Source organism: Copadichromis virginalis, linkage group LG16 (assembly GCF_057382275.1).
Source record: "Copadichromis virginalis isolate Kocher_CV1m ecotype Utaka linkage group LG16, C_Virginalis_male_GT1.1, whole genome shotgun sequence".
Lineage (NCBI taxonomy): Eukaryota > Metazoa > Chordata > Actinopteri > Cichliformes > Cichlidae > Copadichromis > Copadichromis virginalis.
In genome coordinates this window covers 38319932-38335590 of record NC_140633.1, presented here as the reverse complement: position 1 = coordinate 38335590, position 15659 = coordinate 38319932, and the positions used below count along the sequence as shown (strand labels likewise).

At 41.6% G+C, this 15659-nt stretch overlaps 1 protein-coding gene across 2 annotated transcripts in view; it reads left to right on the top strand.

Annotated features, from left to right (window-relative positions):
• The first annotated feature begins 280 nt into the window (after positions 1 to 280).
• Positions 281 to 15659, top strand: part of ramp1 (receptor activity modifying protein 1) — a 79334-nt gene continuing 63955 nt past the window's right edge. For both annotated transcript variants that reach the window (XM_085434717.1, XM_085434716.1), the window contains exon 1: positions 281 to 856. In XM_085434717.1, coding sequence (XP_085290843.1) covers positions 799 to 856 — 58 coding nt within the window. In that variant the 5' untranslated portion in view covers positions 281 to 798. The remainder of the gene's footprint in view (positions 857 to 15659) is intronic.

Here is a 15659-nt window from a genome sequence, read left to right as displayed (position 1 = left end):
TTAAAGTTTATTGTTGCAGCTTCTTCAGATGGAACTCTGAACTCTGCAGACTCCTCTGTCTTTTAGTCGAGTTTTTATTTGCACCTGTTTATTTTCACGAGTTCTCTTCATAGTTTTTGATCATTTTATTATTTGGATATATCGTTTATTGTTTATTTAAAGTAATAGATATATCTTTTACAGACTTCTGGGTTCTCTAATTTAACCAATCAAAGAGTGAGAAAAGAAGTACAGCTCCCTCCCCCTCCCTCCGCTCTTCCAAATCAGCCCCGCTCCCCCTTCCCGCACTGTTTGGGTCTGTCCGGTGTCCCCATCACTAACCGGGACCCATGTCCTCGGGGGGAAGCAGTGAACCCTGACACAGTCGCTCAGCTCCACTGGTTCCATACTGGTGCGTCCCGTTGCGCACGCGAGCGCTTGAACCAAACACCGCACGCTTCCAGTGACGTTTTTCGGATTTCTTCAGACCTGTGGACGGCTTGTTGGAGAGAGAGTTGCAACTTTACGATTCATTATGTTTCACGTCTGGATGACTCGGTGACAGGAGGACTCGGGGGAGTTGAGGTAGCCTACAGCAGGAACAAGGAGCAGCCTCGGCTCTCCCCCGAGCGGTTTGCGCAGGGTGACACAGTGAAGCTTTTATTGGGGCTGATTGACCGTGCGGCCGGATTACATGGGCTTCTTAAACAGCAGTTATTTATGATGCTACCAATTACTCGTTGAGCTCTTGTTAGTTGCCGTTCCCTTCACTTCCTCGCTTCCAAACTTCAGTCAGTGGATCGTTTTGAGAGCGACAGGATGGGCTCGCAAACCTGCACAGCTCTGCAGAAACAGGCGCTCCTGTGGTTCGTTATAGGTGAGTCCCACACACCGTGGTTTAACGGATGCTCTTCTGATTAAGGCACTCGAATATTTCTGGGCTAAACTATAAGTTTTGTTTGAAAAATATCACAAAGAAGATCCTAAAACGGAAAGAAAAAGACGCATCCTGCCAGAACAGTGTAAAAGAAACGGGTTTGGATGCACTTCTGTTGAACTCGCCTTCCAACCCGGTGCCATTCACGCCTTTTACTTACCTCAGACATGTGAAGGAAAATGAGAAGTTTTTGTTTCCTTTCAACATAAAATACGAAATCATGCCAGCGTTTCTCAAACTGCTTTTAATTGTAAGAATAGAATATAAAATATTTCAAACAGTTTTATATCAATTATAGGACGAGTGTTTCTCATAACATGATATGAGATTTATTACTGGACTACTGGAGGCTGAGTGGTGTGTAAACACGATAATCTCTGTTTAAACTAAAGCATAGCAGCGATGTTGGGAAGTGGCATGTTTCAGGATAGATGTGCGCGCTGGAGACTGCAGTTGGCTGAAAACTTTCCTTCTTTTTGAAAACAACCCAGAGAGTGAGACTTTAGTGAGATTAGTGAGAGTGAGGTTTATTAAAGTTTATAAACGGTTTAGATGTGCGGAACTGACTTTGTTTGGGCAGCTTTTCCTTTGTTTGGTTTGTTCTCAAATGATTAATAAATTTTTAACATAATAATTTGTAAAAAAAAAAAATTTTTTATCTCAATAATGCACTGAATAAAAGTGTATTCTCTACACAACAAATCTCACAAGTTATCTTTTTAATTGTGGTGACTGTTTGTTTGGATGCTTATCAACTAAAACCAAGATGAGCTCAGGCAGGACACGACGCTCTGCTCTTTCCTTTAAACACACAACAACACACACATGATATTTGCATAAAACAAAACACTGGCCAACACAGCAGAGAATGCAAAGCTGCAAATCTGACTCGAACACAACAGTGAATCCCACTTTTAGGTGTCACAGCGTGCTCATAACGAAGGAACGACACTGTTCTATTACTGTGTTCCACTCAGTGTATTTCTCTAAACCACTGTGACACCATCTGCCTCTGTAGCGGGCACAATTTATTTTACTTTCTTAATTAAAACCATTGCTTTTGGCTTCCCAACAATGTTTAGGTGGCTGATGGTATCAAATTAACGTGCACGTGAATGGCAGGACCCAAGGTTTCCCTGCAGATGAGATTGTGACAGGATGATCGATGTTATTAATTTCACCTGTCGCCAGGTTTTAATGTTGTGCTTGGTCATCGCGTTTGCAGCTCTTTAAAGTTGTTGGTACAAACCTGTTGCTTGGTGAAGCGGCTCGCTTTGGAAACTTAAATAATCTTAGCAAAGACAGCCACCGAGAGCCTAACCAGAAAACCTCTGGTTAGGCTCTCGGTAAGTGCCACTATGTTTGTCAAAACTAGTGCCTAAGATGGGTTTTTAAAAGTGTTTATATTTGATCTGAAAGGCCACACGTCCAAGCCGAGTGGAGAACAGGTTGTTGTACGATACAGTTGAGAGGTGATATTCTTCAAACAGGTGGGACGACTGTGCACGTATATTTTAAACAGTCTTTGCAGACAGACATTCGTGGAGTTGGACTCAGTTTTTTACAGGACCGGAAAAGCTTAACAAACAGTTGTGTGACAAAGAATTAGTGAACAGCTGGCGAGGTATGACACAAGTGTTGGTGCTAGCAATTCTCAGAAATGGTCTGAAGAAGGCCTGGTGAGGTTCAGAATGGGGTTTAAGGGCGATCATGTGCAGCAGAATTAAGACATGAAGGAAAAGTGGGACGTGCAAAGACGAGATATGCCCATCAAGAGCAAAATAACAATAAGCAGAGTCCTGTTAGAGGCAGAAAGATTATGGGCATCTCATTCTGTATATGGATCACTTTTCCCCCTAACTTCATTCTCCCTCTTTCTTGCTGAGAGCACTCACATGTTCACGGCACTCGTAATTTTAGACTTATCATCAGATTCAGCTGACATAGTCTGAGACATAATGCTAACCACTGAATGCTTCACCCTTAGCTGAACTGTAATATGAAACCTGTCTGCTAACCCTGAACTAAATATTTGACACTGTGGTCGCTGTCCCTTCCTCGGGTGTTTTGAAGCTATGAGCTTGTCAGTGGAAAAAGAAAATGAACATCTGCACAGCTGAAATACGCACTGGAAATATGTGGCAAATGTATGCACGCTCAGACTGTGACAGTCTAACAGCAGCATTCAGGCAAGCTTCCTCTACTCTTTGTCTTTTGTTTCCTGTAACTAATGCTCTGTGTAGGTGTTTTATATTTACAGAAAGAGAAAGTTATGAATCATCGCAGTACCGCTGAACTGCCACATTACTGCTCCACAACATTTCTGTCTAAAATGGGAATTTCGAAAGTTTTCCTCCCAAAACTCACTTTTGTTAATATCTAACAGAACACTTGGAAATGGCAAATCAAAACAAACCCTGCTGTGGAACTCGCCACAGTCATTTGTGCCATGACAGAAGCATTTATTTCTTTTAATTTTCCATGCTAGTTTTCTTTCACCAAAGAGTGCAGAATGGATGAAGGGGAAGGAGTCTGTCACTCGTTCAAAAAGGGCCTGGCACATAGAGAGAAGCTTTAATCTTCTCTCTCTGACGTGATTGTCTTTCATCTGACGGCTCAGGATTTGATTTGAATCCTTTCAAACATTTTGCACACAGAAGCAACTCAGTCACAGTGAAATGTGAAATGACAAAAGGTAAACACTTTATAGAATGACTCAGGGGGGAAAACGTCTCTGACAATTTGGCCATATTCACTGAATATTTTATAAACAATCAAAATGGTTGACACAGTTTACACAAACTGAAGTACGAAGCTCAGATTGGATCAAAGAACGCCGCCTGTCAGGTCCCCGTAACCAAGATTGTGGGAGCTGCTCTCATAAATCTGGGTCTCGGGCGAGTTTTTAATCGACTCTTCATCCAAAGTTAAATATAATTATAATAGAGGAGAAGCCAGTTTTAATGAATTTCATTTTGGAGGCTTTATTCAGAATCAACTGGTCTTTCAGATTCATCTTGCTGGCCATTGCAACCGTTTCTCCTGCTGGCCACAGAGCGGTCCCAAGCCGAAGCTGCTATGAGACTTTAGCAGCACGAGTTAGCCAAAAATAATGGCTGTCTCTTTCCGAGCAGTTACTTGTTTACACAGTTTATTGGTGTTATTGTGTCCAGGCAACAAGCATACGTGGGAACGCCAAGGACACACAACATAAACAGTCCTGGGAACCATAATAAAGCTTTTTTTTTCACTAAAATGGTTGTAAAAACAGAGGAAGATAAAATGAAACTGCGACACAGAAGCTGAAATAGATATGAACTCAACACTAATTTATTACCTCGTAAAAATGATGAATGGAACACGACAATTGTTTGTGGTTGGATAACAACTCGCTTAAATCTTGTGGAACATTTGTGGCTCATCATGATTGCTAAACGCTGCGAACAATTTCAAATGTGTGCATCTGCTCTTTGTTTTGATAGTTTGCATATTTTGTTTTTAAATCTGCAAAGACTGTTTAAAAGTGATGCTGGGGATGGACCAGTCCATCTATACCAGGCAGGCAGCGCTAACATATAGACACAGACATCCATTTGCACCTGTGAGCAATTTAGCAATAAATAAATGACACGTTAACTGCAATAACCAGCAATAACCACTGTGCTGCCACATACTGTCCAGTCATTAAGCAAAATTAATAAGACGGATATGCTAATTATGCAATTTTACTGATAGTAATTGATAGTACTGAAAAGCTAGTGGGGTGGCTGTAGCTCAGGAGGTAGAGCAGGTCATCTACTGGAAGGCTGGTGGTTCCATCCCCCCAGCTCTGCATGCCAAATATCCTTGGGCAAGATATTAACCCTAAGTTCTCCAATGCATGCATCCAAGTATGAAAGTTAGTAAGCACTTAAAATCATAAAAAAGTGAATGCGGCATGTTGTATTAAGCGCTTCGAGTACTCTTTCAAGTAGAAAAACGCTCGATAAGAATCAGTCCATTTACCATTGTTTTAAGTATGAATTTGGCCTATAGCAGATGCAGACACTGATATCGTTTCTGTTTGTGTATCATGTTTTTTTATAACTATTTCTTGTCTCGTGCCAAGAAAATAAAGAAATCTTCTTTCTACGCTGACGTGAACAACAGAATCGTCAACAGCTGACATTTCCAAATGCATCGTTGCTTGGCGATTGGCCCATATCGGTCAACAGAGCCAATATTGGCCAATAGCAACGTCCAGCCAAGTTATCAGTCTTCACTTAAACCCGACAGCTGGTATGAAGTGTTTGTGCTGATATGTGCTGCTGTGCGTGATGGTCCGAGCCGCCCTGTCATGTTTTTTTAGAAAGATGAGGCTCTTTCCTGGCAAAACTTCCACATGAGTCATACTTGTTATTTTTTTAAATTGTGCTGTTTTTGAACTTTAACATTTAGCATGCTCGCTGTAACCTGTGGAGTCTGAGATGTGTTTCGTGTTTTATACAGTTTCTCTGAGCTTTGCATGGTCTGACCTTGGTGTCGGTTTGCTGGGACGTCCACTTCTGGGTAGACTGATGACTGTTTTCCACTCATGAATAATCTTTCTCACTGCAGGATAATGGACTTCAAATTGTTTGGAAATGGCCTTTTAGCCCTTCCAGATTGATGGGCAGCAACAATTGCTTCTGTAAGGTCATTGCTGATGTGTTTCTTTCTTGGGATTGTGTTTACGCACACCTGAATGCTCCAGACCAGCAAACTACCCAAAACCTCTGATGCTCACACTTGCTGATGATCAACGAATCAAGTGCATGTCAGGAGGAGCACCTGGCTGTACTCACCCTCTTAATTCCTACAGAAGCAGTAAGGGTGCACTTAGTTTTCCACACATATTGGCTCAGTTTTTCCCAAATAAATAAATGACACGGTAACCTCTTACAGAACCAGATGGTTTTTTATTAAGTCCTGATATGAAAATCTTTAGTATTTAAAAAAGATGTAAATTCTTTTGACAAGAAACCATTTTCTTTAGTATGATTTCAGCAAATGTTTATCCCACCACCTGAAGGAGAAAGCAGAATTTTTAGATGATGAAATTCTGCCTTTTTCTTCAGCAGATAAGCAGTTTGCTTCATCAGTGTGGAAAGGTTTATCCGTCCAGTGAGATGTTGTGTTCGGTTGGCTGACATCCACGAGCCCCAGCAGGCACGGATCTTTTTTGATGCAAGAGTGTGAACACAAGGGAACACAAGGGGGTGAGAGACAGAAAGAGCACAAGTTCGACCCGACTGCTCCAGACACCTTTTCAGCAGTCTGTGATGCTGCCACCAGAGACAATAATGATAATATTTCTGTCAGGTTTTCGCCTCGCTCCTCAGCTGAGCTATCAAATATCTGGATAGATTGTGCAAAAGCTTTTCTGTCTCCGTTCTGCTTGGACAGGGTGCGTATTTCTAATATGAAGGACTCAAGGGAGCATTTTTAAGAAGCTTCATAGAGCAGCAGATAGCGGGGGAGGCGAGCAAGAGCTCGAATCGCTTTAACGAGACAGAAAGAGATAAGCGAGGTAGGTGTGGCCCGGCTGTGAAAGTTTTAATCTTTAGAATTGTGTCTGTTTTGTAAAGTGTGCGTTTGGTGTGTGTCTGTGTGCATCCTGTGCAACAAGCCCGCCCACTGGACCTCAGCTAATTAGATAGATGGTGAATGAGCCAAAGACAGCCAACAAAAGTAGCCATGCCCTGTTTGATGGAGCTGTTTTTCATACGGTTATCTAATAATCATGCGTAATACTAGATAACTTCCCTCGTGCACTTCTTCATCTGTGTGAGTTCATCTCCTTCTGCGGCTTCTCTATTTATAAGGAAAGTTAAGATATCCTCTTTCTGATTAAATAACTCTGCCTCACGCTTCAGTGGGATGTCTTCAAGCGAGCAAAGCTCACAATTAGGGCTGGGCCATATCATACTGTTCACGGTAATACCGGTATAATGTTCGGCAACGACAAGAAAATGAAATATCGCGATAGAATATGGGTAAAACGCGCATGCACAGTGCCTTTGTTTTCATATGCACATGGTGGAAAAAGCATGGCGGCGACGCAGAATGAGAAGGACGAAAGCGGATCGTTGAATGAAAAAGATGAACCAGAATTGGTTTGTAAAAATGTTGCAACTTCAGTTTTGTGGAACTGGTTTAGCTTTCGTCGTCAGATACAAAACAAAGCACTATTTTTGGTAGAGCATACTAGCAGGCCGTCGTTATTACCGTGTTTTTTGGAAAAATCGTCAGTGCCCCTTATAATCCCGTGTGCCTTATGTATGAATTCTGGTTGTGTTTACTGACCTCGAAATGATTTTATGTACACGGCGCTGGAAAATCTGTCAAATGTTTTAGTATGACTTTGCTAAGCTACGAAGCCGCACCGCTTGATGGATTGTCGGAGCATTACGGCTATCGTAGGCAGGAGCCTCGCGGAGTGATACGTACTGTGCTTCAACATAATATTACCGTATTGTGTGTGTATAACCTCTTTTTAAGTTTTGTGGATATTATACATGGTTATGCTGAGGATATGTCGGCCACTTTCCACTGGAAATGCTTTTTGGTTAAACTGTCAGCAAGGAATTTGCATTTGCACTGTTACATTTTTATATAACTTTAATGCACATAAAAAACAGCTGCTTGTTTAAGTGAAAATACATTGATGGGTTTTCTTTGCACTAATAAAGTTGTGGAGTTGTAAAGTGTTTTGTCTAGTGTCAATTATATCGTCAGTTATATCATTATCGCAAATTTTCAAATGTATATCGTGATAAATATTTTTGGTCATATCGCCCTGCTCTACTTACAATGGGAAACACAGATAATAGCCCAAGGCCCCTCTTATGCACTCCATATGAGTGTTTCCAGTATTTAGCTTTTCAAATCTCCTTGTAGTACAGAAAGCTGCAGCAAAAGCAGTTTACTGTACCAGAGTCAATATGTGCTAACCCATGGAAGGCCTATTTTTAACTTTTCTTTCGAGAGCCCATTTAACACTCGTTTGAGAGGATTAGTGAGCCTAAAGGCTCTGCCATAATTGGCGAGCAGTAGGAACAGATCCGTGTTTGCCTACAGTTTTTACGAGAGGGGATCTGAAGAGGTGCAAAGTGTCAAGGATCACTAACGATCAGATCTTCTTAATTAGCTATAGGATCGGTGGTTATGCAAGAGAGCAGCCATCTTTCTGGTCGGGGGTGCTTTTCTAATGAATAGGCTGCCTGTTTGTGTTTGTGTGTATGTGAGCGAGCATTCACAGTCCATTTAATTCAGTTGTTGAACCCACTCTCCAAACCGAATGCTGGTATCGATTCTGTTTTGCATTTCCATAAAGCTGGCCGATGACACGCAGTGATGAATGATTTTTGAAAGTTCAGGTGTTGGCATTTCTGTCTGATTATTCTTTTGCTATAGCAAAATATAGCTGAGGTCAGAACTGTAGAAGGTAAAAGAAGGCCAATTTCAACAGTACGTGTCAGTTTTTCTACATGATAAAAAAAATGCTGCTGTGGTAAATAAATGAAATCTGTCAGAATGAAGAAATTAATGGGTAGAATTACAGGAAAGGTTCTGGCAGCTAATTGGCCAGATTTCTCTATATCCTGTACCGTTGACCCATTGTGGGAAAAAAAAGGAGACTTTTCTGTCATTTAACTATTTATCTGTTACTTTCGTGTAGTATGAATGGCCATAGAGAAGATCTTAATCAGTAGAAGAAGATGTAAAACATATAAAAATACCTTTAAATCCCCAAATCTATGTCCGCCTTCACATTTTCCAAAACCATCAAGTGGGCTGGACTGGAGTCTTTGCAATCACCCGTTGTGAGGGATAAATGAGTATTCGCTGAGCAGTTGCAAAAAGCTGAGGGGGTTGATGGTCAAAGCTCCAGATGGGTCGATAAGTGACCCACCTTTCACTAGGGAAAACATGTTGCCCTACTGGCTGTCAAAAACCTTGCAATTGTTTTGGTTACTATTTCTGTGGTCGCCAACTGAGTGGAAGTGAGGACTGTACCAACCGTGGAAATCTGTTAGCAACCAAAGGAGGTTTTTGGTGCACCACTTTCTCTGCAGTCGACCTCCAGGAGCCACTGCAGGCTAGCCTGAGAATACACATTTAGTTTGTGTCGTTATCCAATACAGTGGACAAACTTTGGGCAACGTGTGCAGGACATCATGAATCATGTGCATGTCAGTGCGTGTGTAGAAATCGCTGTGGTCAGGAAAAATATGCTGTTGTGAGCTCTTGGCAGACAACATTATTATATCATATTATCCACAAATAATGTGGTTTTAGCTGGTTTATTAGACAACAATGAGGTTTCTGTACATCTGACACAAATCAACATCCGCATTCATTTAGAGTTAGATGTCTGCAAATTATTATAAAATGAACATATTTATAATTTCAAGCCAATTTTAGTCAACATTTATTCATTACTGTTGAAAAGTGAACAAGAAGAGTTTTTGGAGCATTGCATTAGATTACTTTGATTTCTCAAACTAACATTTATATTTTTAATCAAGTTTCATTTACAAGGCTTAATTGCATTTGGTGTTGTAGACTAAAATCTGTGTTGAGAAGCGTCATAGGGGTTTGAGTGTGTCGCTGACAGACGATCCATTATGAAAAAGAATCAGAAAGTGTGAACATAACTCCTCTTCCTCTTCTAGTCCTCGAACTAAGAAACAGAGAGCAGGTTTCACTGCCCATTTGTCTGGCCCAACACTCTCATATATTACATTTAACCTCACAGAGCAGTGACATAGTAAGCCTGTCGCAGCGGCTCACTCAGCCAGTGAATCAGGCTGCAGCTTTCTTTTGAAGATTTTTTTCCCTCTGCGGCATTTCTGCTTCACATGACGATACGTCAAAGTGGTCGTGTGCAGGATCCAAGCCCACGGCATCAAGCGCCTGAGACGTAGCAGTCATGTAATGCCACCAACAAGCCTGAAAGCTATTTCTCCAAACATTTATCCTACCAGGCTGGTCAAATAGTAACACATTGGTATTTATAGTAATGACCTGAGGTAGAAGTGGCTGAGTGATGGGACACGCAGTGCATGCTTTTTGTGCTCAGGAGCTCTCTTACAGGAAAACTGCTGAGCTGCTGGCACATTTTATGGTTTCTGGGGTTAAGAAGCTCTACTAAAATCTTCTGCTGGACTTCACTCACACAGAATTATCTTTTACCATGGAGTCCAACTTTGTTTGACAGTCCTCTGACTCTTTCTGTGGTCTATGTTGAAATACACGTTTGATTTGGACATTCTTGTGTGACCAGAATGAATCACAACAACTTTAATTATCCGCTTAAATTTCCCAATACACAGTGCTTTTGTTTATCCCAGCATTCATGTGAGGCTGAAGACAATTCCATCGGCAAATAAGCAAACTTGAACTCACAAAGCTGAGACGGTGGACATGAGAAAATCGTGTCTATGCACTTTAGTCTGTCAGTTTGGACAGCTGTAAAAAAAACATCTGTAGGATCTTAAAATTGTTCAATACAGGACAGATGTGCTTGAACACTACAAGCACCTCTGGTAGCTGTGAAGCTTTTTCTGAGGCTCCAGATCACTGACAGATGGCTCATCAGATACAGAACCAGTCAGAGACACGCTGCTCGGTCCTTCCTGAATGATCCTACGACCCCCTGATCTAAATCCATAACTCTTTTGTCTTATCACTGCTGAGGATTAGTTTGCTGCTAATGTTACAACTTTATCTCACATGGCAGAGTACATATAGAACTTACTTTCAGTATTTTCTTATTTTCAGTCCAGATAATGTTTTTATTTTTAATAAGGGTGCTATATAAAACTGTTTTATCAAACGTCAGAGTTTTCAGTAGTTCATGAACAATAGGATCCAGTCAGTGCTGCGTGCCTGTGATGATGGTATTAGGAACATCATAATGAGCCAAAAGCAGAAATAAAAAACATCTGAAAGCAAGAGTTTAGGGCAGCCTGAAGACGGCTTACTATTATTGAAAGTTTTTCCCCCTGGGATTAATAATTTATTCTAATTCTAATTCTTACTGACTCTCAGGGAAACTCGCACATGTAGTGGATTTATTTGAAACTTTACCCATTTTTAATATGAGCTATTAAATGTGAATACATTTAACTGTGTGTTCACTCACTGACCACTGATCGAATTAGCCAATCACATGGCAGCAACCCAGTTCCTTTCGTCATGTAGACGTGGTCAAGACTAACAGAGCATCTGAATAAATAAACAAAGGTGATTTAAGTGACTTTGAACTGGATGGCTGTTAGTCCCAGACTAACTGGTCTATTTTAAAAGCTGGGATTTTCCCACACAGCCATCTGTAGCGTTTACAGAGGATCATCCATGAAAGACAAGATATCCAGTGAGTGGCATTTCTGTGGGTGAAAATATCCTGTTGATGCCAGAAGTTGGAGGAGAAAAGCCAGACAGCTCCGGGCTGATAGGAGGGCAACAGTAACGCTCTGAACACACAACCTGGCAAACCTTGAAGCAGATGAGCTAGAGCAGCAGAAGACCAGACTGGATGTGGATGTGCCACTGACATCGAAATCATGTCATGTCAGTAAAGACCAAAGATAATAAGGAAAAAACATAATCTCCTTTACTTTCTAAGAAATGATTTTTGAAAACACAGTACACTGATCTGTGTCAGTGAAATGCATATTTTGCCTAGCTAGGTAGCTCCTGTGTTCACTGAGATATTCAACATCTCTCTATCTCAGTCGGTGATCCCCACATGCTTCAAAGAGTCCATCATTGTTCCTGTCCCGAAGAAACCCCACCCTGCTTCTCTCAATGACTATCGCCCTGTAGCCCTCACCTCAGTAGTGATGAAGTGCTTTGAACGCCTGGTCAGAGACTTCATCATTTCTTCACTACCAGACACACTGGACCCACTACAGTTCGCTTACCGTCCAAATCGTTCCACAGACGATGCCATCTCTCATCTCCTCCACACATCACTCACTCACTTGGACACTAGAAGGGGGAATTATGTTAAAATGCTCTTCATAGACTACAGCTCTGCATTTAACACCATAATTCCCTCCACACTCACCACCAAGCTGGAGCATCTGGGACTCAGCTCATCTATGTGTCAGTGGATCTCCAACTTCCTAACTGGCAGACCACAGGCAGTAAGGATGGGCGGACATGTCTCAGCCTCCACCACTCTCAGCACTGGAGCCCCCCAGGGGTGTGTTCTGAGCCCCCTGCTGTACTCTTTGTACACATATGACTGTGTGGCCACTACCAGCTCCACCACCATCATCAAGTTTGCTGACGACACCGTCGTGGTGGGCCTGATCTCTGATAACAACGAGACGGCCTACCTGAAGGAGATTAGGAATCTGGAGAACTGGTGCCAGAGGAACAACCTCCTTCTAAACGTCAGTAAGACAAAGGAGCTGATAGTGGACTTCAGCACTAAGCAGGAGAGGAACTACCAGACCCCCGTCATCAACGAGTGCCCAGTGGAGAGAGTGGACAGCTTCAAATACCTCGGAGTTCACATCACGCAGGACCTGTCATGGTCCTGTCACATCAACACCGTGGTGAAAAAGGCCCGACAGCGTCTCTACCACCTCAGACGCTTGAGAGACTTCCAACTGCCCTCCAAGGTGCTCAGGAACTTTTACTCGTGCACCATAGAGAGCATCCTGGCGGGAAACATCTTAACCTGGTTCGGGAACAGCACCATGCAGGACAGACGAGCTCTACAGAGGGTTGTGCGGTCAGCTGAGCGCACCATCCACTCCGAGCTCCCTGACCTGCACTCAATCTACAGCAGGCGGTGCTGGACCAAGGCCAGGAAGATGGTGAAGGACCTCAGCCATCCCAACAACAGACTGTTCTCTCTGTTGAGGTCAGGAAAGCGATTCCGCTCCCTGAAGACCAACACAGAGAGACTGAGGAGGAGCTTCTTCCCGCAGGCGATACGGTCTCTCAATCACACCACCACACAGTACTGACCCACACATATGGTTCTTACACACACACTGGACTTTCTGGACTTTGTTTTTGTACAACACTGGTCACTATATTCTTCATTTCCAGTTAATACTTGTACAGCTGCTGTTATTGTGTATATATTTATTTATATTTAGATTTCTTCATACATTCTTATATAGTTCTATATTGTGTATTGTGTATTTTGTTGTACAGTTATTTTATTTTCAACTTTAATTTATATATTTTATCTTATTCTTCCCAGTTAAATTTACCCTTCATTCTAATTTGTGTTGTACAGTTATTTCATTTTTAACCTTAATTTATATTTTATTCCTTCCTAGTTAAATTTACCCTTTTTAATTTTTCATATTTATTTCCTATCTTATTCATAGCCTTTTCCTTTTTTGTTTTCTTTAGGTCACGAGCAGTTGTCCAAGCATTTCACTACATATCGTACTGTGTATGACTGTGTACGTGACAAATAAAATTTGAATTTGAATTTGATACTTTTTTTAAGTAATGTGATGTGAAGTAATGTGGTAATCTTGATGCTGTATGTTTATTGCATTTATATTTTGTACATTTTTACAGTGCAGGTGCACATACAGGTATAGAAAAGGTGGGTTTGCATTTGCTGAGAAGAGCTTTGCTGGCCAGTCTTCCTCCACCTTAATAGGCTTTAAATAATACATGTAGCATTTCGGGGTGAGGATTTCTGGTGGTGTTTGGTTTCCGCACAGATCGTTTGATCTGTGACCTTTAATTCCTCAGTTCTGTTTGTGACAATGGCTTCAGATTTCCCAGCCTTGCAGTGTTGCAGTTAACGCTGCGGATTAGATTTTTACAGCCATTTCATCCATGAAAATCCTCTCTCATAGGTCAAAATGTAAAATAACCCACGTTAGAAATTTACGTCGGGTTTTCCGTAAAGGTTGCAACTGGGAAAAAAAACTCTATTAAGGTTGAATTACACGCTGGAGCTCAAATGAATCGCCTTCCATGAGCCCTTTTTTAAACTGTTTCCCTCTTTAGTGTTTGTGATGCATAACTCACCGATTTACTGAAGGGGATTTAATGTCAAATTGAGCGAGTCAGGGCAGAAAATCCCAAATTGGACCAAATGAGAGCAACGTGTTTTGCACATTTTGGAATTTGGACATGTAATTGCAGCTAATTTGCCTGTCATGCAATGGAATTAAACATGAAAGTAAATCAAGATGCAGAAATATCCTTACGCCACTGTAACGGTTACACAGTGTTGAAATGAATATTGATTATATATGGGAGACATTTATGCTTTACTTCACACAAGACCACATCAACCAGCTATAGTAATAAAAAGCCAAATCCAGAGGGTGTAAATTTCTTCTCTGTGAGTGATCAAGTCAAGGCAGATCTAAGCCGCAGTTTCAATAAAACCAGCATCCCTTCGGACGAGGTGAGATGAGTTTAATCTCACGCCACGCTGTAGCTCTGCGGCTGCTGGTAAATCTGGACAAATAGCCTGCTGCTCCACAGTGATCACCTGATTTAACAGCTCATCTGTTCTGCGATCGCCCTGCTTCATATATCATTTTTACTTCAGGTAACAGAGGTACAACATCATCCTTCACCTTTAGTTTATTAGAGTCATTCAGAGTTTGCCATATGGAAATGAGCTTAATTGATAAAAGCACTCACCCCATCCTCTTAGTGATTTTAGAGAAAGGTTCTCACAAAACTGTAAACAAAAATATCAATAAAGCTAATTTCTTTTTATATAATGAGACTTAAAAACAAAATTAGACGATGTTTACTCATCCTCTAAAGCAATCAGTCCTAGGTGTTCTGCAGTGAGATGAATGAAAAATGGCAGAGAGAATTGAATGTGCACATTTCACACAATAAATACAGTGAAGCACAAACTAACGGTGCTTTTCTCTCTCAGGTAAAACTCCACCAAAGATGCTGGAACTGGTTTCACACCTTGCTTTTTTGTTTGTTTCTTTGTGAAAGACATACACAGAGACATGCATACATAGCTCAGCTTTTGTTTGGCATAATTTTGTACTTCTGGGGAACATGAAAGTGATTGCTTTGACATTAATCATGAAGACATGAGTGCAACAACACACCCACTGCTGTGAAAATGGAGAACATCTTTGGATAAATCCAACACCGGGGAAAAAATAGCATTAAGATACGATGCAATTTTTCACCGCAGGGGGAAAAATGCATGAAGCTGTCTTCTTTCTTACCTCTCCACATTTGTCTGTTGTATAGTTGTTCATGACGGGTGTGTGTGCACTTATGGATTTGTGTGCGTGTTTGTTTACGCCTATCTTGGATATACATCTGCGCATTTGCAAAGCAGCAACCCAGTTTTAACTGTTACGCCTCAGCAGCTAATGAGCATCACTCAGGCGCCGCTAGTAAACGAAGCGTGTCCGAGTGTGCATGCGTGTCTTTGTGTGTCTGCGGTTGTGTTGTGTTGTCTTGCAACATGGAGCCAGTATTTCAGCACCTTGGTATGAGCTGCAGTAGGTGCCACATGCACACACGTGTTAGCTCATGCTGTCATGCTTGACACCCACAAACCCACAAAACTCAAAAGGATCAGCGTCCACCTCGCGTACGTGTGAACACGTTCGTGTATTAGACTAGAATAGAATAGTCCTTTAATTGTCCCACAAGGGGAAATTTGGGTGTAACAGCAGCAAGAAAGACACATATACAAACAAACAGTACACAAGACAAAGAACAGAAACATACACAA